This window comes from Kogia breviceps, chromosome 17, assembly GCF_026419965.1.
Source record: "Kogia breviceps isolate mKogBre1 chromosome 17, mKogBre1 haplotype 1, whole genome shotgun sequence".
NCBI lineage: Eukaryota > Metazoa > Chordata > Mammalia > Artiodactyla > Physeteridae > Kogia > Kogia breviceps.
This window is the reverse complement of record NC_081326.1, coordinates 28,871,953-28,898,269: the sequence shown is the minus strand read 5'-3', so window position 1 is coordinate 28,898,269 and position 26,317 is coordinate 28,871,953. Positions and strand designations below refer to the sequence as shown.

The 26,317-nt window shown below is 37.1% G+C and overlaps 1 protein-coding gene across 2 annotated transcripts in view; it reads left to right on the top strand.

The window, feature by feature from the left end:
• The window catches only part of MMP16 (matrix metallopeptidase 16), a 378,275-nt gene that overhangs the window by 323,547 nt on the left and 28,411 nt on the right, over positions 1-26,317 (top strand). For both annotated transcript variants that reach the window (XM_067017279.1, XM_059043578.2), the window contains exon 8: positions 24,163-24,313. In XM_067017279.1, the coding sequence (XP_066873380.1) occupies positions 24,163-24,313 (151 nt within the window). The remainder of the gene's footprint in view (positions 1-24,162; positions 24,314-26,317) is intronic.

The following is a 26,317-nucleotide window of genomic DNA, read 5'->3' as shown; positions in this document are numbered from 1 at the left end:
ACCCTAGGACAAATGGTGAAAGCAAAGCTATACAGACAAAATCTCACACAGAAGCACACACATACACATTCACAAAAAGAGAAAAAGGGGAAAAAATAATGTATCTTGCTCCCAAAGTCCACCTCCTCAACTTGGGATGATTTTCTGTCTATTCAGGTATTCCACAGATGCAGGGCATTTCAAGTTGATTGTGGAGCTTTAATCCACTGCTTCTGAGGCTGCTGGGAGAGACGTCGCCCTCTCCTTTTTCTTCGCACAGCTCCTGGGGTTCAGCTTTGGACTTGTCCTCGCCTCTGCGCGTAGGTTACCCAAAGACATCTGCTCTTTGCTCAAACAGGACAGGGTTCAAGGAGCAGCTGTTTCGGGGAGGGAGGGTTATGGATGTTGGGCGATCCTGCAGCGGCAGAGGCCGGCATGATGTTGCACCAGCCTGAGGCACGACGTGCATTCTCCAGGGGAAGTTGTCCCTGGATCCTGGGACCCTGGTAGTGGCGGGCTGCACAGTCTCCTGGGAGGGGAGGTGTGGAGAGTGACCCGTGCTCACACAAAGGCCTCCTGGTGGCGGCAGAAGCAGCCTTAGAGTCTCAGGCTCGTCTCTGGTGTCCGTGCTGATAGCCGCGGCTCACTCTCGTTTCTGGAGCTCCTTTACAGGATGCTCTTAATCCACTCTCTTCACGCACCAGGAAACAGAGGTAAGAAAAAGTCTCTTGTCTCTTCAGCAGCTGCATGCCAGTCTCTGGAGCTCCTTTTAGTGGCGCGCTTAAGCCCCTCTCCTCGTGCACCAGGAAACAAAGAGACAAGAAAAAAATCTCTTGTCTCTTCAGCAGCTCTGTGCCAGACTTTGAAGCTCCTTTAAGCAGCACGCTTAAACCCCTCTGCTCACGCCCCAGGAAGCAAAGAGGGAAGAAAAGGTCTCTTGCCTCTTCAGCAGCTCCAGACTTCTCCCGGATTCCCTTCTGGCTAGCCGAGGTGCACTAACCCCTTCAGGCTGTGTTCACGCAGCCAACCCCAGTCCTCTCCCGGCTTGACTTCTGAATGAAGTCTGAGCCTCAGCTCCCTGCCCCCGCCCGTCCCAGCAAGTGAGCAGACAAGCCTCTCACGCTGGTGAGTGCTGGTCGGCACGGATCCTCTATGCAGGAATCTCTCTGCTTTGCCCTCCGCACCCCTGTTTCTGCGCTCTCGTCCGTGGCTCTGAAGCTTCCCCCTCTGCCACCTGCAGTCTCTGCCCATGAAGGGGCTTCTAGTGTGTGGAAACCTTTCCTCCTTAACAGCTCGCTCCACTGTTGCAGGTCCCATCCCTATTCTTTTGTCTCTGTTTATTCTTTTTTCTTTTGCCCTACCCAGGTACGTGGGGAGTTTCTTGCCTTTTGGAAGGTCTGAGGTCTTCTGCCAGTGTTCAGTGGGTGTTCTATAGGAGCAGTTCCACGTGTAGATGTATTTCTGATGTATCTGTGGGGAGGAAGGTGATCTCCGCATCTTACTCTTCCACCATCTTATCTCCCATCTGGACGTAAATATAAGACACCTTCAGTGTTTTCCAAATCAGTTGTAGTCAAAATTAAGTAGTTGAAACGTTGTCTCAAAAATTGTCTCGTATTGTTGCTATCACTAAATAACTTTTATGCAGGACTTATCCTATTTGATATTTTCGTTTCAAGAGGAAAAAATCTCTTATATGGCTTCCCTGGTGGCACAGTGGTTGAGAGTCTGCCTGCCGATGCAGGCGATATGGGTTCGTGCCCTGGTCCAGGAAGATCCCACATGCCGTGGAGCGGCTGGGCCCGTGAGCCATGGCCACTGAACCTGTGCGTGTGGAGCCTGTGCTCTGCAACGGGAGAGGCCACAACAGTGAGAGGACCGTGTACCCTAAAAAAAAAAAAGAAAGAAAAAAAAATCTCTTACAGAATAGGAACCAAAATATCTGAGGCAGAAAAGAGGAGGGTAATAAAATTTGGGAATAAGTAAGGCATACAAAAGATGCATATCAAAAGAGAAGAGTTGTCTAAAATATGTGGTACCAGAAGATGACAAAAAAAGAAAACTTTTGTTTAATAAATGGTTTATGTGACTTGCAATACTACTTTATTTCAAATGCTCATAAACTGCAATTTATTTATGCTGCTTACAAATCATCACTTTTGAAAGATTTAAAAAGTGCTAATGAAGTTCATTTAATGTAGAAATACATTGCTTCTTACATAGTAAAATGTATAATATAAAAGATCATTTAATATAAATAGATGAATATAAGGATTACTTATTTCTGTATAGGAAATAATGGGAAATTGATGCTTAAAAAGTTACATTAAATTAAGAAATTTACATTCATTGGCCTTGGTGTACACAGTAATAGATTTATAACATGTAAACTGTTATTTTTTGAATTAAAAATATTCAGAAAATTTTAATATTAATGTTTATATTTTATATTGACATGAAATGACCATCTAAACCAAGGGGCCAAATATTTAATATTTGAAAATCTTCCTTGGTATTTTCCTCTATGTATTTATAATTATTCAGAAAATCTATTGTATGCTTTTCTTATGGCTGTTTTTATTTATACTTCAAACTGCAATATTGTTTCTTCAGTAGTACTTGTGTGTCGAAATGTTCCTCATTTTCAAAAACTTTTGTCACATCCATTTATTTCTTGTGTTTGAGTTTGAGTTCCCTGGGAAGCAAACACTATGATAATGTTACAGGGAGGCAAGTAAACCTGTGAAAGATAAAGAGGGAAGAAGCAGGACTGGCACAGAGTCTTGGCAAACCCAACAAGGAACTCCAGGGCAAAGATTGCCCACTAGAGAAGTCCCAGGTAGGGCAGAAATAGCCAGAATCTAGTAAGTGCTGTGTTCAGTCAGGAAGCAGGAAGCTGCCTGGAAGCTATGCAAACAGAGCATGGTCCAACAAAATACACTCAGCTGACTGCTTGGCCTAACTATCAGATCCAAAGGCATTCAGCTGAATGGCCAGTTCTTTTTTCAAGGGAGATCTAAGCCACTCACCTCAGTGTCTGCACATTTGGATAAGTATTCAAAATTCTCTGCTTACTTGATAATAAATGCTGGTAAAGAAAAGTCACATGACCTCCAAAATTGGGTATGTATTCAAATTTCTTGAATAACCTACCTATAAAAAATATAGAAATTAAAAGGTAATCCATAATTTCTCTTTCAGATATTTCATCATTAGTGTTTAGGAATGCAGGAGATTTCTGTTCTTTAATTTTGTATCCTGCTACTTTACCAAATTCATTGATTAGCTCTAGTAGTTTCCAGGTAGCATCTTTAGGATTCTCTATGTATGGTATTATGTCATCTGCAAACAGTGACAGTTTTACTTCTTTTCCAATTTGGATTCCTTTTATAGCTTTTTCTTCTCTGATTGCTGTGGCTAAAACTTCCCAAACTATGTTGAATAATAGAAATGAGAATGGGCAACCTTGTCTTGTTCCTGATCTTAGTGGAAATGATTTCAGTTTTTCACCATTGAGGACAATGTTGACTGTGGGTTTGTCATATATGACCTTTAAGAAAACACTCTCATTTACCATTGCAACAAAAAGAATAAAATAACTAGGAATAAATCTACTTAAGGAGACAAAAGGCTTGTATGCAGAAAACTATAAGACACTGATGAAAAAATTTAAAAAATGATACAAACAGTTGGAGAGATATATTATGTTCTTGGATTGGAAGAATCAATACTGTCAAAATGACTATACTACCCAAAGCAATGTACAGGTTCAATGCAATCTCTATCAAACTACCAATGACATTTTTCACAGAACTAGAACCAAAAATTTCACAATTAGTATGGAAACACAAAAGATCCCGAATAGCCAAAACAATCTTGAGAAAGTAAAATGGAGCTGGAGGAATCAGGCTCCCTGACTTCAGACTCTACTACAAAGCTACAGTAATCAAGACAGTATGGTACTGGCAAAAAAACCAGAAATATAGGTCAATGGAACAGGATAGAAATCCCAGAAATAAACCCATGCACATATGATCAACTTATCTTTGATAAAGGAGGCAAGAATATACAATGGAGAAAAGACAGCCTCTTCTATAAGTGGTGCTGGGAAAACTGGACAGCTATATGTAAAAGAATGAAATTAGAACACTCCCTAACACCATACACAAAAATAAACTCAAAGTGGATTAAAGACCTAAATGTAAGGCCAGACACTATAAAACTCTTAGAGGAAAACAAAAGCAGAACATTCTATGACATAAATCACAGCAAGATCCTTTTTGACCCACCTCCTAGTGAAATGGAAATATAAACAAATGAGACTTAATGAAACTTAAAAGCTTTTGCACAGCAAAGGAAACCATAAACAGATGAAATGAGAACCATCAGAATGGGAGAAAATATTTGCAAACGAAGCAACTGACAACGATGAATCTCCAAAATATACAAGCAGCACATGTAGCTCAATATCAAGAAAATAAATAACCCAATCCAAAAATGGACAGAAGTCCTAAATAGACATTTTTCCAAAGAAGGTATAGAGATGACCAAGAGGCACATGAAAAGATGCTCAACATCACTAATCATAATAATTAGAGAAATGCAAATCAACACTACAATGTGGTATCACCTCACACCAGTCAGAATGGCCAACATCAAAAAATCTACAACCAATAAATAATGGAGAGGGTGTGGAGAAAAGGGAACCCTTCTACACTGTTAGTGGGAATGTAAATTGATACAGCCACTATGGAGAACATTATGGAGACTCCTTAAAAAATCTAAAAATATAACTACCATATGACCCAGCAATCTCACTACTGGGCATATACCCTGAGAATACTGTAATTCAAAAAGAGTCATGTACCACAATGTTCATTGAAGCTCTATTTACGATAGCCAGGACATGGAAGCAACCTAAGTGTCCATCAACAGATGAATGGATAAAGAAGATGTGGCACATATATACAATGGAATATTACTCAGCCATAAAAAGAAATGAAATTGAGTTATTTATAGTAAAATGGATGGCCCTAGAGACTCTCCTGCAGAGCAAAGTAAGTCAGAAAGAGAAAAACAAATACCATATGCTAACACATATATATGGAATCTAATAAAAAACAATGGTTCAGAAGAACCTAGACAGGAATAAAGACACAGATGTAGAGGATGGTCTTTAGGACACAGGGAGGGGGAAGGGTAAGCTGGGACAAAGTGAGAGAGTGGCATTGACATATATACACTACCAAATGTGAAATAGATAGCTATTGGGAAGCAGTCCCATAGCACAGGGTGATCAATTTGGTGCTTTGTGACCACCTAGAGGGGTGGGATAGGGAGGGTGCGAGGCAGGGAGACACAAGAGGAAGGGGATATGAGGATATATGTATACATATAGTTGATTCACTTTGTTATATAGCAGAAACTAACACAACAATGTAAAGCAATTATACTCCAGTAAAGATGTTAATATTTTTTAATTTAAAAAATATTAAATAGAAATAAAGAAGAATGAAAAAAAAGGTAATCCAAATAATGGGCACTGACGTCAGTATCTTTAATCATTGATTATTAACATTATTTATTTGAGTAGGTAGAAGGCAAATTTGTTCAGCCGAATATCATGTTAGATAAGAAGTACCATTTATTGGGTACTGTGAGACAAATACAGCTTAGGTATATTATACATTAGATCTATCATGATTTCCAGAACTTTTTATGAGAGGTTTTAGTATTTTATGTAAAAATTAGGAAAGGAAGCCTCAGATTTAGTGACTTGCCCAATATCTCACAGCTAATAATGGTAGAGCAATCATCCCCTAGTTCTGCTTTCAAACCTGTTGAATGTTCCACTAAACCACAGAGACTAATAAAGAATATATTATTTATGATAATTTTTTTAAAAATTTATACTGTTCTCAAAGAATGTATCAATGTTGGGCTTCCCTGGTGGCTCAGTGGTTGAGAGTCCACCTGCCGATGCAGGGGACATGGGTTTGTGCCCCGGTCTGGGAAGATCCCACATGCTGTGGAGCAGCTAGGCCCCTGAGCTATGGCCACTGAGCCTGTGCATCAGGAGCCTGTGCTCCACAACGGGAGAGGCCGCAACAGTGAGAGGCCCGCATACTGCCAAAAAAAAAAAAAAAAAGAAGAAGAAGAAGAAGAAGAATGTATCAATATTGAACAGTAATCAGCCAAATAAAATTTAGTGGATAATCCATGTACAGGCTCATTTTATATGAAGAAAAGCCAGCCAATATGAAATTATGTTCTAATCTTTTATGTAAAAGGTCACATAGTAAATACTTTTGGCTTTGCGGATCATAAGGTCTCTATCATAATTACTAAATGGTGTTGTTGCATGATGAAAGCAGATTAAGCAATATGTGAATGAATAGGTGTGTCTATGTTCAGATAAAATTTTATTTACAAAAACTGGCAGCAGCTGGTGGCCCTAGTTTACTGACCACTGTTATAATAGAAGATACAAAATATAAATGTATAAGTAGAGTTTTGTAGACTCTGAGGAGACAAAAATACAGTTGATTGTTTTAAAAACTTAGTAATTTTAAAAGGGTATCTAATTCATGGGGATACAATGAGCAAGGCATGAGCATAATACAGTGGATTAATTAATAAACACTTCCAAAAATAAATGTGGAATGATTTGTTGATAAAGGGGAAAAGAAGCAGGAAATTATCAGCAATTCTGAAAGCCAGACAGAGTTTATACATGTTCTGTTTTGAAAGTCAATTTGGAATTGTTAAGTTAAGCACTGAATTAAGAGACCTGGACTGTAGTACAAATCTATTAGCAATTGGTTGTGTGATTTCAAGCACATCACTTTTTTGACTTGTAAAATAAATGTGTTAGGCTGAATTCTCAACGGTTTTTCTGATCCAGTATATGTGAACAATACAGTGCACTCCTCTCAGTAACAGTGGCTCAGTTCAAGGGTGTTGGGAGAGTAAGTAATAGTCTCAGCCTCCAGAGTAGGCACTGTCCTCTAAATAAAAATTCTTAAAAGTAATTAGACACTATACTTTTCCTTGTAGGAATAGGCATGTAATTTTAAAATTATTTTTGGTATTGTTTGCTTAGTGTCTCTTTCTTGTGCTGGTCCCTCAGCTCCACAAAAGCAAGATCCTAGTGTGTTTCCTTCATTGTTGTATCTACAACTCCTAGTTCAGTGACTGGCTATAATTGGCTCTTAACAAATATACATTGGATGTATGGATGGGTGGATGGATGGATGGATGTGTGGATGCATTGCTTGGTGAATCTCATTGAAAAATTATTGGAAATTATTGGAATAGATGATCTATAAAGTCCCTTCAAACCCCAAACATTCATTAAGGCTATTTATTTTATTTATAAAGCTTCTCTGTCTTTAACTCAGACTTGTTGATATTTTTCTCTGCATTCTGCCAAGTACAATGTCAGTAAGGACCAGTTTTTTCCACTTATTCCAGAAATCAACCTCATATGAAATCCAGTAAATGCCTTATTTCTGCCAAAGAGGCAATATTTTCCTAGAGAACCAGACCGTCTGATGGTAAGGTAGTTTAAAAATCCATTTCTCCTATTAAAAAAAATAGTTGAAGATGAATCTCACATATTTACTCAAGATCTAAAAATTAGGAACAAAGTCACTTCAATTTTGTCATGTGAAAATCTTACCTCATCAAGATACAAAAGGAATTGTATAATTGTATTTCCTTAATAATCACTTGGAGAATTAACTGTATAGCTCACAATCATTGCTGCATTATTTTCTTGAATTCTATGCCACAAATACTCAGCAGGAAAGATGTTGTTCATTTTTAATTGTTTTGTAGGTAACTGCTGGAATCTCATCATGCAACCTTACAGCAAATGTTTACTAATGAGTTTTCTTTTTTTGTTTTGTGTTTTAAAGAGAAATGAATACATTTTAAAAATCACCTAGTGTTTGTTCCTAAAAGAAAAAAATAAATAAAATAAAGCTAATTGAGACCTTTTTAGACAAAGGACTTGATCACTAAAAGTGAAGGGCAGATAGTTTCTCTTTTATTGATGGAAAACTTTTGACCAACAGTATTGGGGAGTATTTCCAAAACACATTACAATTCCCTCTCCTTGGTATATTACTTTTATATAATAACAAGACCTTCCTGGAATAACTGTAAGTCTTTGTCTTTCTTCACACATTATCCTCTCCTGAGACACACTGGACAACACATAGACTGTGTTTCTGTGAATATTTTCTCATGTTGTATGCACCAGGACATCCTGGGTACTCTTGAGCCTAGCAACATCACTAGAAGGCCTAGAAAGAGTGTGAAGAAATTTTCATGGAAAGGATAGAGTTTAGGAACTGCAAACGGAAGTGCTCTAAATCATACTAGAGTGCTTCTGCTTGAAAGAAAAGACAACCAACTGAGTTGAACTGGTAAAAGTTTTATTCTTACATAGCCAGCATGGGAGGCATTGAAACTATATACTCTTTCCTAATTAAAGCTGAGATGAAGGGAATGGATGTAATAAGTCACTGAGGTACAGGCTAACAGAACAGTACTTTCTTTCTCTTTCTTCTATTGTTGTAAGGCTTTCTATTTTAAATGCCACAGAGATATGACTAAAATATAGAGCAAGCTGGAAAACAGCTCTGTGGATTTTCCATCTTACTAACTCTGGCAAGGAAGTGACCTAGGCCTTTTGGGTGTAGTTTTTTTCTTTATAAAGTATTCAGATTTAACAATGGCTCAGGAGAGGTGTATATTTTTATGATAATATTTCCCAATATACAATTAAATATAATCACATAGTACTGGGTCATGCTTTTAAATTTTCTTAGACTTGCTGATAGTTTTAAAATTAATTTTCCTCCATGATATTATTTATGTAATCTTTATTGTCCCTTTATGTGAAATTCTTGGATTTTGTTTTCAATTATTTGTGTAATATTAAATATGGTTCTTTGAATCAATAACCATTTATTAAGCACCTGTTACTTTCCAGGCATTATATACAAGGTGCTACAGAAAAATGGAATTGGATATGTTTGTTCTCAAGTTGTACACAGTCTACAATGGGTGGTGGACTTGTGATTCATTAAAGTGCAGAGTACAAAGTAAAATGATAAAAGTGAAGATTGAGCACTCTGGCAAAGTAAGAGACCCACCTTACTCAGCTAGGAACAGCTTTCCAGAGACATGATGGCAAGCTAAGTCTTGAAAGAGCCATACCAGGTTTCCAGAAAGGGAACTAAACAGAATGTAATGTAATGTGTAATAAGAGACCCATATTAAGAAGAATCTTGAAATGACTTATAGTTGGGTTTGAGTTTTATTGCAAATGCAATGGGAAACCACTTTAAAATGTGAACAAAAGAGATAATATTAGGCATACATTCTAGGGAGATATCTTTAATGACCTTGTAGAAGATAGATAAAAGAGAAGTAGACTGGAGTCAGGGAAACAAGGAAGGAGGCTTCTGGACTAATACAAGCTATAAAATAAAAGGGTTGCTCTTAAGTCACAAGCCTGGAAGGCATATGATACAGTGGCTAAAAGCCAGGACTTTGGCCAACAGACTTGGGCTTATACACCTAATATCTGTGTTATGTTTGGATGGTCAAAAAGTTATATTGAACAGTCTCATTCAGTAAAAAGAAAAATACACCCAACCAGGTTAATTGAGCTTAGGAGTGGGTGTGACAGGAAGTCACATAACTCAGAAACTGGCTACACATGCCATCTCTCTAATAGGCCTCCTTGTTTCTCTTCTATTTGTTCTTTGCATTTATCCCATTATTTTTTCTCTTTTAGTCTACCTCTCTGATTACTCAATTTCTTCTTCTTCATAATGTATGCTTGCCTAGGGAATCATGGCTTCACAGGCCTCCTAATGCATAATGACTATTCAGTTCCCCCTGTTGGGTGGGAAAGTCTCTCAATATTCCCTGGGTCATATTGACAAGAAAGAGACATGAATGGCTCTGCTCATCTCTTCTGATCTGCCTAACCCATATCACCATAACTCTGCAGAATTTTAACTGGCTATAGGTTTGGAGTGGTAATATATAGGGAGGCTATGGAGAACAATGAAACCTGCCTTAGACCTTGTGGACAAGACAGTTGACTTTAAAAGAGATTATGGAAAAGCATACCTAGTGCCTGGGTCAAGAAGAATGATCTGCTGGGGGCAGGTTCAAGGAATAGTTACAAAATCATACCAGCTGAATGTAATGATCCAATAGATATGAAAAACTATGAACAGGGAGGTTTCAGATGTGAGCCACTGAGTAACTAGCATGCCAAACAGGGAAAAACAAGAAGAAAGGTATTTTGATGAGTTCAAATTTGAGCACGTGGGTCAACTTTGTAGAAAATCCCTGTATACAGGTAACTACATATATTTTTGGCTTTCAAGACATATTTGGACTATAGACAGCCATTTACAACCACTCTCTTTTTAGGATTCTTGGGGTTTTTTTACTTCAGTCTCCTTCCTTGTCTCCTCCAACTCCGTCCTATTTGCCTACTCTTCCCTCATCCCTTATGTGATCTTTTTGGGAGTCACATGTTTCTAGAAACCCAGTCCTGGTTTCTCTTCATGCTCTATAGATTTCCCTGTATTATCTCATGAAATCATAAATTAGTAAATGTCATATTTATGCTTGTGACTTAAAATCTATTATCTTCAAACACACATCCAATTGTCTATTTGACTTCTTGATTTAGATACCTAAATGACCTCTCAAACTTTTGAATTGAACCCCCAACAGCCCATCCACCCCAGTCATCTGTCTATTTATGTAACACTATTATTCTCTCATTTACAAAAGTCATAACTTCAGGATTATCCATGATACAATCTTTTCCTTTTTCCCCACAGCCAACCCATCGGCAATGCCTATAAATATCATCTCCAAAATATGTCATGATTCCTTTCCAACTATATTGCTGCTATCTTATTCCAGACTACTTAGAAATAAATAAATAAATAATATTTTTAACTGAATTATTCAGTGGCTTCCTATTTCACTTAGAATAAAGTTTAAATTTTGACAAGGCCATGGAAATAGAGGTCCTCACCTCTATCCTTACTATATACTCCTACGATGTTGTGTTCTAGCTATCTAACAAGATTTTTCCCATTGGGACATTTGTTCTTGGTATTTCCTCCCCCTCAAACCATCTTCAATGGGTTGGCTCTTCTGAATTATGTGAGTCACAATTCATCTCTCACCCAAATAAAAGGATCTTTCCTATCTCCAATACAAAGAAACCCCCCATCCACCACAACATTGTTATATCAATGCTTATTTTTTTCTGTTTTATAGCACTTTTCTTTTTGAAATTATCTTCATTCTTTTCCTTATTTAAGGTCAGTTTTCCCCATACCCATTCACTGTGATCTAATCTCCATGAGTAGAAATGTTGCCATTCTTGTTCATTCCCATATCTCTAGTGCCTAAAGCAGTGCCTGGTATGCATACTAAGTTGTTGATTAATAATTCAATTAATTAATTCTAGCAAAAGATCCTTTTTTTCTTTTTTTTAAGATGTATGGACAGCCTCTTACATGGCGAGTTTAATTTTCTTTTTATTGGGGTATAGTTGCTTTACAATGTTGTGTCATTTTCTGCTGTACAGCAAAGTGAACCAGCTATATGTGTACATATACCCCTCTTTCTTGTATTTCCTTCCATTTAGGTCACCACAGAACACTGAGTAGAGTACACTGTGCTATAGAGCAGGTTCTCATTAGTTATCTATTTTATAAATATTAGTGTATGTATGTCAATCCCAATCTCCCAATTCATCCCAACCCCCGTTTCCCCCCTTGGTGTCCATAAATTGGTTCTCTATATCTATGTTTCTATTTCTGCCTTGCAAACAGGTTCATCTGTACCATTTTTCCAGATTCCACATACATGCACTACTATACTATATTTGTTTTTCTCTTTCTGACTTACTTCAGTCTGTATGAAAATCTCGTAAGATCCATCAACAATTCTACAAAAGACCCAATTTCATTCCTTTTTATGGCTGAGTAATATTCCATTGTATATATATTCCACATCTTCTTTATCCATTACTCTGTTGATGGACATTTAGGTTGCTTCCAAGACCTGGCTACTGTGAACAGTGCTGCAATGAACATTGGGGTGCATGTGTCTTTTTAAATTATGGTTTTCTCAAGGTATATACTCAGTAGTGAGATTGCTGGGTCATACTATAATTCCATTTTTACTTTTTAAATTAATTCCATATTGTTCTCCATAGTGGCTGTATCAAATTACATTCTCACCAACAGTGTAGAAGGGTTCCCTTTTCTCCACACCCTCTCCAGCACTTAATGTTTGTAGATTTTTTTATGATGGCCGTTCTGACCAGTGTGAGGTGATACCTCATGGTAATTTTGATTTGCATGTCTCTGATAATTAGTGATGTTGAGCATCTTTTCACGTGCCTCTTGGCCATCTGTATGTCTTCTATGGAGAAATGTCTATTTAGGTCTTCCACCCATTTTTGGATTGGGCTGTTTTTTGTTTGTTTGTTTGTTGATATTTAGCTTCAAAGCTGTTTGTATATTTTGGAGATTAATCCCTTGCCTGTTGCTTTATTTGCAAATATTTTCTACCATTCGGAGGGTTGTCTTTTCATCTTGTTTATGGTTTCTTTGCCACGCAAAAGTTTTAAGCTTCATTAGGTCCATTTGATTAGTTTTCTTTTTACTTTCATTACTCTAGGAGGTGTGTCAAAAAAGACCTTTCTGTGATTTATGTCAAAGAGGACTCTTCCTATGTTTTCCTGTAATAGTATTACACCGTCTGGTCTTACATTCAGGTCTTTAATCCATTTTAAGTTTATTTTTGTGTATGGTATTAGGGAGTATTCTAATTTCATTATTTTACATGTAACTGTCCAGTTTTCCCAGCACCACTTATTGAAGAGGCTATCTTATCTCCATTGTCTATTCTTGCCTCCTTCGTCAAAGATAAGGTGACCATATGTGTGTGGGTTTATCTCTGGGCTTTCTATTCTGTTCCATTGATCTATATTTCTGTTTTTGTGCCAGTACCATGCTGTCTTGATTACTATAGCTTTGTAGTATAGTCTGAACCCAGAGAGCCTGATTCCTCAGCCTCCATTTTTCTTCCTCAAGATTGCTTTGTCTATTCAGGGTCTTTTGTGTCGCCATACAGATTTTAAAATTTTTTGTTCTAGTTCTCTCAGAAATGCCATTGGTAATTTGATAAGGATTGCATTGAATCTGTAGATTGCCTTGGGCAGTATAGTCATTTTGACAATATTGATTCTTCCAAACCAAGGACATGGTATATCTTTCCATCTGTTTGTGTCATCTTTGATTTCTTTCATCACTGTGTTATAGGTTTCGGAGTGCAGGTCTTTTACCTCCTTAGGTAGGTTTATTCCTAGGTATTTTATTCTTTTTGTTGCAATGGTAAATGGGATTGTTTCCTTTTTCTGAGTTTCATTGTTACTATATAGGAATGTAAGAGATTTCTGTGCATTAATATTGTATCCTGCAAATTTACCAAATTCATTCATGAGCTCTAGTAGTTTATTGGTGGCATTGTTAGGATTTTTTATTCAGAGTATCATGTCATCTGTGAACAGTGACACTTTTAATTCTTCTTTTCCAATTTGGATTCTTTTGTATCTTTTCCTGCTCTGATGATCATGGCTAGCACTTGGAAAACTATGTTGAATAATAGTGGTGAGAGTGGACATCATTGTCTTGTTCCTGAGCTTCGTGGAAATGGTTTCAGTTTTTCAGCACTGAGAATGATGGTTGTTGTGGGTTTGTCATATATGGCCTTTATTATGTTAAGGTAGGTTGCCTCTAGGACCACGTTCTGGAGAGTTTTTATCATAAATGAGTGTTGAATTTTGTCAAAAACTTTTTCTGCATCTATTGAAATGATCATATGATTTATATTCTTCAATTTGTTAGTGTAGTGTATCACACTGATTTTTTTTTAACATCTTTATTGGAGTATAATTGCTTTACAATGTGGTGTTACTTTCTGCTTTAGAACAAAGTGAATCAGCTATACATATACATATATCCCTGTAACTCCTCCCTCTTGTGTCTCCCTCCCACCCTCCCTATCCCACCCCTCTAGGTGGTCACAAAGCACCAAGCTGATCTCTCTGTGCTATGACACTTCTTCTCACTAGTTATCTATTTTACATTTGGTAGTATATATAAGTCCATGCCACTCTCTCACTTTGTCCCAGTCTACAGTTCCCCCTCCCCGTGTCCTCAAGCCATTCTCTACATCTGAGTCTTTATTCCTGTCTTGTTCCTAGGTTCTTCAGAGCCTTTTTTTTTTTTTTTTTTAGATTCCATATATGTGTCTTAGCATACAGTGTTTGTTTTTCTCTTTCTGACTTACTTCACTCCGGATGACAGACTCTAGGTCCATCCACCTCATTACAAATAACTCAATTTCGTTTCTATTTATGGTTGAGTAATATTGCATTGTATATATGTGCCACATCTTCTTTATCCATTCATCTGTCGATGGACACTTAGGTTGCTTCCATGTCCTGGGTATTGTAAATAGAACTGCAATGAACATTGCAGTACATGACTCTTTTTGAATTATGGTATTTTCAGGGTATATGCCCAGTAGTGGGATTGCTGGCTCATATGGTAGTTCTATTTTTAGATTTTAAGGAACATCCATACTGTTCTCCATAGTGGCTGTATCAATTTACATTCCCACCAACAGGGCAAGATGGTTCCCTTTTCTCCATACACTTTCCAGCATTTATTGTTTGTAGATTTTTTGATGATGGCCATTCTGACTGGTGTGAGGTGATACTTCATTGTAGTTTTGATTTGGATTTCTCTAATGATTAACGATGTTGAGCATTCTTTCATGTGTTTCTTGGCAATCTGTATATCTCCTTAGGATAAATGTCTATTTATGTCTTCTGCCCATTTTTGGATTCGGTTATTTCCTTCCCCAAATTAGGGAAGTTTTCAACTATAATCTCTTCAAATATTTTCTCACTCCCTTTCTTTTTCTCTTCTTCTTCTGTGACCCCTATAATTCTAATGTTGGTGTGTTTAATGTTGTCTTAGCACTCTCTAAGACTGTCCTCAATTATTTTCATTCTTTTCTTCTTTATTCTGCAGTAGTTATTTACACTCTTTTAGCTTTCAGTTCAGTTATCCATTATTCTTCTTCAGTTATTTTGCTATTGATTCCTTCTAGAGAATTTTAATTTTCATTTATTGTGTTGTTCATCTTTGTTTGTTTGCTCTTTATTTCTTCTAGGTCCTTGTTAAACGTTTCTTATATTTTCTGCATTCTATTTCCAGGATTTTGGATCATCTTTACTATGATTACTCTGAATTCTTTTTCAGATAGACTGCCTATTTCATCTTCATTTGTTAGGTCTGCTGAGTTTTTACCTTGCTCCTTCATCTGTTGTGTGTTTCTCTGTCTTCTCATTTTGCTTAACTTAGTGTGCATGGGGTCTCTTTTTGCAGGCTGCTGGTTCATATTTCCCGTTCTTTTTGGTGTCTGCCCCCAGTTGGCAATGTTGGTTCAGTGGGTTGTGTAGGCTTCCTGGTGGATGGGACTAGTGTCTGTATTCTGGTGGATGAGGCTGCATCTTGTCTTTCTGGTGGGGAGGTCCACATCCCGTGGTGTGTTTTATGGTGTCTGTGACATTATTATGATTTTAGGCAGCCTCTCTGCTAATGGGTGGGATTGTGTTCCTGTGTTGCTAATTGTTTGGCATAGGTTGTCCAGCACATAGTTTTCTGGTTGTTGAGTGGATCTGGGTCTTAGTGTTGAGATGGAGATCTCTGGGAGAGCTTCCACCATTTGATATTATGTGGAGCCAGGAGGTTCTTGGTGGACCAGTTCCTGAACTTGACTCTCCCACCTCCACAACACAGCCCTGACCCCCAGCCAGAGCACCAGGATCCTGTCAACCACATGGCTCAGAAGGAAAGGGAGAAAAAAAGAAAGAAAGAATAAAATAAAATAATTAAAATAAAAACTAAAACATAATTATTAAAAATATTAAAAATTCAAAATCAATTAAAAAGGGGAAAAAAAAGAAAGCAGAGAGCAACCAAACCATAAAAACAAATCCAACAATTATAACAAGTGCTAACAGCTATAGTAAAAGAAAAAAAGAAAAAGAAAAAACAGACAAACAAGAAAAAAAAAAAAAAAAAAAAACAGACCAAACCCTAGGACAAATGGTAAAACAAAGCTATACAGACAAATTCATGCAAGGAAGAATACACATACACACTCACAAAAAGAGAAAAAGGAAAAAAAATATATATCTATATATAAAAAGAATAAAGGAGGAAGAGAACAACCAAATCAATAAACAAATCTACCAATGATAATAAACTCTAAATACTAAACTAAAATAAAAATAAAAACAGAAACAAATTGGATGCAGAAAGCAAACCCCAAGTGTACAGTTGCTCCCAAAGTCCACCGCCTCAATTTTGGGATGATTTGTTGTCTATTCATGTATTTCACAGATGTAGGGTACATCAATTTGTTTGTGGAGATTTAATCCACTGCTCCTGAGGCTAAGTGTTTAGCCTCGCTAAATGTTTGATAGAATTCGTGGGTCTTAGCTCTTCCCTAAATGTTTGATAGAATTCTCCTGTAAAGCCATCTCATCCTGGACTTTTGTTTGTTGGAAGATTTTTAATCACAGTTTCAATTTCATTACATGTGATTAGTGTATTTATATTTTCTATTTCATCCTGGTACAGTCTTGGAAGGTTATACCTTTCTAAGAATTTGTCCATTTCCTCCAGGTTGTCCATTTTATTGGCATATAGTTGCTTTTAGTAGTCTCTTATGATCTTTTGTCTTTCTGAGGTGTCCCTTGTAACTTCTTTTTAATCTCTAATTTTATTTATTTTAGTCCACTCTTTCCTTTTCTTGATGAGTCTGGCTAAAGGTTTTTCAATTTTGATTATCTTCTCAAAAAATCAGCTTTTAGTTTTATTAATCTTTGCTATTGCTTTCATGGTTTCTATTTCATTTATTTCTGCTCTGATCTTTATGATTTCCTTTCTTCTACTAACTTTGTGGGTTTTTTGTTCCTCTTTCTTTAGTTATTTAGGTGTAAGGTTAGATTGTTTACTTGAGATTTTTTTATTTCTTGTAGTAGGATTTTATTACTATAACCTTCCCTCTTAGAACTACTCTTGCTGCATCCCATAGGTTTTGGGGTCAGTGTGTTTTCATTGTCATTTGTCTCTTGTTTTTTTGGTTTTTTTTTTTTTTTTTGGTATACGCGACTCTCATTGTTGTGGCCTCTCCCATTGTGGAGAACAGGCTCCGGATGCACAGGCTCAGTGGCCATGGCTCATGGGCCCAGCCGCTCTGCGGCGTGTGAGATCTTCCTGGACCGGGGCATGAACCTGTGTCCCCTACATTGGCAGGCAGATTCTCAACCACTGCACCACCAGGGAAGCCCATCTCTAGGTATTTTTTAATTTCCTCTTTGATTTCTTCAGTGATGTCTCGGTTATTTAGTAGTGTATTGTTTAGCCTCTATGTGTTTGTGTTTTTTTACACGTTTTTTCCCCCTGTAATTTATTTCTAATCTCATAGCATTGTGCTCAGAAAAGATGCTTGATACGATTTCAATTTTCTTAAATTTACTGAGGCTTGATTTTTGACCCAAGATGAGACCTATCCTGGAGAATGTTTCATGTGCACTTGAGAAGTGTATTGTGTTTTTGGTTTTTTAATTACTTATTTATTTATTTTATTTTTGGCTGCCTTGGGTCTTCATTGCCAGGCATGGGCTTTCTCTAGTTGTGGAGATTGGGGGCTACTCTTTGTTGCAGTGTGTGGGCTTCTCATTGCTGTGGCTTCTCTTGTTGCAGAGCATGGGCTCTAAGCATGTGGGCTTCAGCAGTAGTGGCTCACAGGCTAAGTAGTTGTGGTTCACGGGCTCTAGAGCACAGGTTCACTAGTTATGGTTCACAGGCTTAGTTGCTCTGCATTATGTGGGATCTTCCCAGTCCAGGTATCGAACCCATGTCCCCTGCATTTGCAGGAGGATTCTTAACCACTGTACCACCAGGGAAGTCCCTATTCTGTTGTTTTTGAATGGAATATCCTATAAATATCAGTCAAGTCCATCATTTAAAGCTTTTGTTTCCTTATTTATTTTCATTTTCGATGACCTGTCCGTTGGTGAAAGTGGGATGTTAAAGTCCCCTACTATGATTGTGTTACTGTCGACTTCCCCTTTTAGGGCTGTTACCATTTGCCTTATGTATTGAGGTGCTCCTATGTTCAGTGTATACATATTTTTAATTGTTATATCTTCTTCTTGGATTGATCCCTTATCATTATATAGTGTCCTTCATTTTCTGTTGTAACAGTCTTTATTTTAAAGTCTATTTTATCTGATATGAGTATTGCTACTCCAGCTATCTTTTGATTTCCATTTGCATGGAATATCTTTTCCATCCCCTCACTTTCAGTCTGTATGTGTCCATAGGTCTGAAGTGGGTCTCTTATAGACAGCATATATATGGGTCTTGATATTTTATCCATTCAGCCAGACTGTGTATTTTGTTTGGAGTATTTAATCTATTCACCTTTAAGGTAATTATCAACATGTATGTTCCTACTACCATTTTCTTAATTGTTTTGGGTTTGTTTTTGTAGATATTTTGTCTCTTGTGTCTCCTGCTTAGAGAATTTCATTAACATTTTTTGTAGAGCTGGTTTGGTGGTGTTGAATTCTCTTAACTTTTGCTTTTCTTTAAAGCTTTTGTTTTCTCTATCAAGTGTGAATGATATCCTTACAGTGTAGTGTAATTTGGTTGTAGGTTTTCCCCTTTCATCACTTTAAATATATCCTGACACTGCCTTCTGGCCTTCAGAGTTTCTGCTGAAAAATCAGCTGATAACCTTATGAGGTTTCCCTTGTATATTTTTTGTTGCTTTTTCCTTGCTGCTTTCAATATTTTTTCTTTGTATTTACTTTTTGTTAGTGTGATTAATATGTGTATTGGCATTTTTCTTCATGGTTTTGCCCTGTATGGGGCTCTCTGAACTTCCTGGACTTGATTGACTATTTCCTTTCCCATGTTAGTGAAGTTTTTGACTATAATGTCTTCAAATATTTTCTCAGAACCTTTTCTCCTTGTCTTCTTCTCCTGGGACCACTATAATTTGAATGCTGGTGCACTTAATAGTGTCCCAGAGGTTTCTGAAACTGTCCTTAATTCTTTTCATTATTTTTTTTTTATTCTGCTCCATGACAGTTATTTCCATCATTCTATCTTACAGCTCATTTATCCGTTCTTCTGCCTCAGTTATTCTGCTATCTATTCTTTCTAGAGTATTTTTGATTTCAGTTATTGTGTTGTTTATCACTGTTTTTTTGTCCTTTAGTTCTTCTGGGTCCTTGTTAAATGTTTCTGTATTTTCTTGATTCTATTTCTGAGATTTGGATCATCTTTATGATCATTACTCTGAATTCTATTTCAGGTAGACTGTCTATGTCCTCTTCATTTAGTTAGTTTTGCGTGTTTTTACCTTGTTCCTTTGTCTGCAACATATTTCTCTGTCTTCTCATTTTGTTTAACTTACTGTGTTTGGGATCTTCTTTCCTCAGGCTGCATGGCTGCAAGGTTACATTTCCTCAGTCTTTTGGTGTTTGCCTCCAGTGTTTGAGGTTGGTCCAGTGGCTTGTGTAGGCTTCCTGGTGTGTGTGTGTGTGTGGGGGGTGACTGGTGCTTGCATTCTGCTGGGTGGAGCTGGATCTTATCCCTCTGATGGGTAGGGCCATGTCAGATGTTGTATTTTGGGGTGTCTGTGAGTTTAGTATGACTTTAGGCAGCCTGTCTGCTAATGTGTGGGGGTGTATTCCTGTCTTGCTGGTTGTTTGGCATGAGATGTCCAGCAGTGGAACTTGCTGGCTGTTGGGTGGAGCCAGGTCTTCTTGTTGAGATGGAGACTTCTGGTAGAGCTCTCACCAATTAATATTCCCTGAGCCCAGGAGTTCTCTGGTAATCCAGTGTCCTGGACTCGTCTCTCCCACCTCAGAGGCTCATAGCAACCCCTGGTCAGACAACCAAGTCCCTGTAATCTGCATAGCATGGAAGAATAAAAAAAATAAAGAAAACAAACTGACAAAGAAAAACCCCAAGACAAATGGTTATAGCAAAATCAAACAGACAAAAACACACAAAGAAATACACATACACACTGAAACAGAAAAAAAAAAAAAAAAAAAAAAAAAAAAAAAACAGGGAAAACAAAACTGAAGAGAGCAACAAAACAAATAAATGAACCCCAAAATGAAAACAACAATAAAAATTAAACTAACAAAAACAAAAAACAAATCAAAAGCAGAAAGCAAACTTTAAAAAGTCAAAGAAAGTATAAAACAAACACACAAAAATGATGAAAAAAAGAAAGAAGAAAACAAATGGAAAAAACAGAAAACAATAAAAAAGTAAAGTAAAAATTAAAAAATGTAATTAAAACATATAAGAACAAAACAAAGAAAAAACAAAAACCAGGAAAAATACAATATTACAAAAAAGTAATAATAGAAAAAATAAAACAAAAATATACTAAAAATAAAAGAATAAAAAAGAAAAGAATAAATAAATAAAAATTAAAACTTAAAAGAATAATAAAAAAGAATAACAGAATAAACAAAACAATAAAAAATAGTAATAATAATTATTTTTTCCTGTAGCCTCAGCTGTCATTGTCCTTGACCCCACAGTGAGCCACAGCCAGTCCCTGCCTACCCATGAAGTCCTCCAATACCCCTAAGTTGGTCTCTGGACCTGACATGGGCACTGTGAACCCAGCTCAGACTTTGACCTGCCCAACTCCTGCATGTACTTGCCCCCAAAGTCCAAAGTTGGTAAAGCTAGACCAACCTCAACTGTGGGGACACTCGTCTATTCAGATATTCCACAGATGTAGTGTTTACCAAGCCAATTGCCAGGATTTAATCTACTACTCCTGCAGCTGATGGAGAGATTTCCATTCCTCTTCTTTGGTCACACCACCCCTGCAGTTCAGCTTTGCTTTTGGCCCCATCTCTTACCTGCCCAGGCAAGAGGGGACAAAAGCAATGGCTAACTAGGGCACGCTTTCTCCCTCAGGCCGGGGAGAGGGATGGATATGGCAGCCACAATTGAGATGTGAGGAGAGTGCCTGTGGTGGCAGAGGCCAGCAGGAAGTTGCAAAAGCCTGGGGCGCACTCTTCACTCTCCTGTGGAAGTTGGCCCTGGATCATGGGTCTCTCAGCAGTGGTGGGCTGCACAAGCCACTGGGAAGTTGTGGGCAGTGAGCTGCACTTGCTCACCGGACCCTTGGCAGCAGTGGTGGCAGCAGTAGCAGTCAGCTCCTGCCTCTAGGGTCCGAGATAGCAGCTGCAGCTCGTGCCCACCCCTGAAGCTCATGTAGACTGTGTCCTCTACCTGTGAACGGAAGAAGCTCCTATGGTGGGCCTGCCCATCTCCTCACACACCCCCAACAATATTTCCTTGTCTCTCTGGCAGGCCCAGGCTTCTTCCCAGACTCCCTCATTTGTGGCACACTAGCCCCTCAGGCTGTCTTCATGCAGCCAACCTGAGTCCTCTCCCTGGGTCTGACCTCTGAAGCTCGAGTCTCAGAACCCAGCTCCCACATATTCTGGTGGGTGAGCAGACTAATGTCTCAGGCTAGGGAGTGCTGGGACCCTCTGTGCAGGACTCCCTCTGCTTTGCCCTCCACACACCTGTTGCTGTGCTCTCCTCTGAGGCTCTGAATCTCCCCCCAGACTCTGCCAGTGAGGGGGCTTCCTAGTGTGAGGAAACTTCTCCTCCTTCACAGCTCCCTCCCAGAGGTGCAAGTCCTGTCCTGATTCCTTTGTCTTTTTTTTTCTTTTGCCCTACCCAGTTACATGGAGATTTTCTTGCCCTTTTGGAAGCCGGCATCCAGTAGGTGTTCTGTGGGAGTCATTCCTTGTGTAGATGTATTTATAATGTATCTGTGGGGCGAAGGTGTACTCCACATCTTACTCCTCTGCCATCTTGAGGATTCTTCCCTGGCAAAAGATCTTTGATAGAGCTTCTCATTTCCATTCTTCTCTCTAAGATCCATTTTCAACAAAAGACCAAAGATCATGTTCTGAAAATAGGAAACAGACCATATCCCTTTGCTAATTTAATCTCTTTGATGGCTTACCAGTGTACTCAAACTAAGATCCAAGCCCATCATATAGCTTTTCAGTGCTACTATCTTCTTGCTTATTACATTCCATGGATCTTCTTTCAATTTTGATCATATAAAACTCTCCTTTTCTTGGAACACTCTTTCCAGCATTCTTTGTATAGGTATCACCTTCTTCTCTTTCTTTAAATTTGGCTTAAGTGTTACTTCTTCAGAGACACTTTCCTGATCTCCTTATTTGAAGCAAGTTCCCCTTATGTTTTCTTTTTATCAATCCCTGATGTGTTTCCTTTATAGCATTCAATAGTTTTTCAATTACTATAATTACATTTTTGTGTTTTTGGTTTTCATCTGTTGAATTCACTTGAGTGTGGAGTGATCAGGGTAGTGATCAGGTCTGTCTTGTTCTCTTTAGTATCCTTGGTACCTAACATGATACCTGGGACACTGGAGCTACTCAACAAATGTTGTTTTAATTTAAAATAATAACAAATGGTAATAGAAACTCTTGGGGTAAATAAGATTACCCTGGTTACAGACTAGAGACTCCTACCTAAATCTAGTCTGAAGATGTGTTTTTTTGGTTCATTTGTGTTGTGTTGTTTTAGGCTAGTAAGTGGTTTTAATTTTTTTTTAAATTCCTTTAGGTATAACATGAATGCTACAGTTTATCATAGTCCTCAGCTACAGATAGTATTGAAATATTTTAACAATGAGGAAGGCCTTACATCTAGTAGAAAGGACAGAGGATACTTTGTCAGATATTAAGATACTGTTTTACTTTGCCAGATATTAACCTCAAGAGGAGTTAGTTACTCAAGAAGTTGCTTGAGTATAGAAAGGTCCAGGATGTGTCTCAGTATTTGAATACCTCTACCACTCCACTCCTGTCATCTCTAGACTGGCCCTTATAAGTATTTAAGTTTGTGACACCACTCTGTCCCTGTATAATTTAAAATGAAAAGAGAAGAGGGCAGAGAACAGACCCTTGGGAAATGTCAACATTCAAGGACTAAGTAAAATAAGTGAACCTCAGAGAGAAGCAGCTAGAGAAGAAAGAGCAACAGCAACAACAAAATGGTTTTCTAGCAGTTCAGGGAGAAAAGTTCTTTAAGTGGGCAACTGTGTCAATAAATAAGGGTGGAAAATTGTAGGCATTGGTGACTCCAGGACCAAAGGTTTCAGTAGACAATGGGTATTAAGTCAATTTTCAGTGGAGTGAGAAATGGTTGCAGACTACTTGAGAGTCATACTGAAGAGGGGAGTGGAGTACATAGTCTGCCAGGGGTATAGGGCATGAGGAAGTGTGTTGTCTGTAGATAACTGCAAAACAGTAATAAAGCTGACTAAGTTCATCTTTTTTTTTAGTATTGCCTTACTCTGGCAATTCTGAACAAGTTTAGGGTTAAAATTTTCCTACCTTCAGTCACCACTCTTAAAAGAGAAGGATAGTGTAACAACTAGAAGAAGGCCTCAGGTCAAAAGAGGATAACTTTATTAAACTAGATGGACTTGTGGATGTTTATATATTAAAAGAAAAGGATCAGCCCAGAAGAAGTGTTTTAACAGAGTACAGGTTGTAATCAGTACAGCAATCTGAGGGCATATAGAATGCCCAAAACACAGGAATGGTTTAGCCTTGAATGAAAATGAGGCCTCTAATTCCTAGAGGAAGAGTCCTAGACCCTTGATTCAAAACTGTTTCAATATGGCAAGTTGTAGATCTTTTTTATTTCTTAAATTAACACATAAATTCTGATTACATTATTAAGTAAGTTTTCATTATGTCCACTTTTGAAAATAACATTTATGGTTCAAAAATAATGTCAGTATTCCAGGTGTGACTGCTACTAAGTTATTTCATGGATTTCATGTAAAATAATTTTAAATGCATTGTGTTAGTAGATATATTCTAATTTCTGACATTAAATTAGTGTATTCTGCATTTGCACTTATTTCATACAGGTAACAAATATTGGGTGTTCAAGGACACGACTCTTCAACCTGGTTACCCTCATGACTTGATTACTCTTGGAAGCGGAATTCCCCCTCATGGTATTGATTCAGCCATTTGGTGGGAGGACGTTGGGAAAACCTATTTCTTCAAGGGGGACAGGTCAGTACACACTTCACATGAGGAAAATAGTTAGCTAATGTTTAGAGAAGTCAATATATCTAGTCTATAACAGGCATGTACATTTGAGGAAAGAATCTGTGAAGATATATGCACAAGAATTAATAGAATTGCAACCATTTTTAAACATTTTAAAATAATATTCAAGATAAATCTTCCTCTAATATATCCAAGTAATGTGACTTTCTTATGAATGTATATATACAGTACATAGTCTTTCTCTTCTCTATAATCTTAACATGCCTATAAAGCTGTATAGGTAGTGTATTTTATCCTTACAATGCATTTTCTTGTAATTTTACTTACTTTACTTGTAAAGTACTTTTTAAGAGAGGCTTTGTTTTGCTTTTATATTTAAAGTTAAATTTTTACACTTTGCACACAGTTAATTTTGAACATTTTCAAATACCTTCAGTTTAGTCATGAGTTATATTTCTTAGGACACTGTTTATTTAGGTAACAGCAGATAGATGCAATGAACTAACCAAACTATCACTGAACTAAACACTTTTAGCTTGAAGTATAATATCTCTTGCTATTTTCTGTCATTTCTTTTCCTTTTATGACATTACTAGCAGGGTTTGTAAAACGAAGTGAACTATTAGTTTATAACGTACAGTAGCCACTAGGCATACTAAATTCACCCCCACCCACTTTTTGACAGGTATACATATAAAATATAAGCTGAAGGCTATATTTTCATTATTTTAAATTAATATTAGGTTACAAAGAAATAAAGATGAAAAATCAAATTTTAGTTACACTATTACTAGTTGGGTCAAAATGTGACACTCATAAGTAACCTTCCTTGTTAGATAAAACTTAAATATGTTATTTTACAAGTAAATTTAAAGCATGCACATGCACAAACACACATAAAAACAACAGGTTTTAATGAGCAACAAGCTAGTACTGAGTTTGCCTTATAATCTTAACATAATGTAACCCTATAAAATGTCTCCAACTTCATGAGAAAAATAAGGATATAAACCTTATTTTACACTTTGTAATTTTTGATAGCAAGTGACTTAAAACATTGAGCTTTATCTGTGAACAAAAAGATCCTATCATTTGTGTCCATGGATAAGAATATATACTTTTATTCTGTTACAAGCTTTTTATACATTAAATTTGTATATATTTCTATGGCAAAATATTCATAGCTTTTAATTCACTATCATGAAACTAAGGTTTTGCTGAATGTTTCTTATGAAATCACAAAATAAAAAAAAGATTCATCAAACAAAAACTCTATTAACGTAGAAGATACTACTTATCATCACAAAAAGTATGTGACTCTCAGTAAAATATGTGTAGTTAGAGTATGAAAAGAGAAGAATGAAGAAATTGCCACAGCATGGTGACCCCTAATGAAAATAAATCTATGGACTTATATTCTTTAAAATAACAATCCTCAGGTTGTTAGAGCTTAAATCCTCAGCTGGTTTTAATTGCTTGAATGTACACTTTCAGGACTAGGCTCAATACAGTCCTGTATTGTCTCCACCCCACTCCAACCCCCAGAAAGGGGTAGAAACAAAAGGCTGAGAAGACACTCTGGAGAAATGAACTTCTACAGGACAAAACATGAAAGCTTAACTTTCATATAACAGCTTTAATGAGGGTTTCATAGATGACAATAAAAACTACCATTTTATTATCAATTAGCCATACTTTTAAAAATGTTTCCATTCTAAAAACTTAGCACTTCTTGAAAAAATTAAGTTTAGAAATTAAATGTGGGCTACCTCAAATCAGTGAAATCAATGAAGGTTACATACCAAATTTATAATGGAATAAAGATATAGTAAATGAGAAAAGGAATTTTAGTTAATTTATTTCTGACTTGACAAGCTTCATGCAAAAGATAACAAAATATATAGAAATACTTTGATTTTAAGTTCTGTTTAAATAAATGTTTTTATACATTTTAAAAATATTTAAAGCAGGATCCCTATTAATTTCCATGTGTGTGATCTTATATGA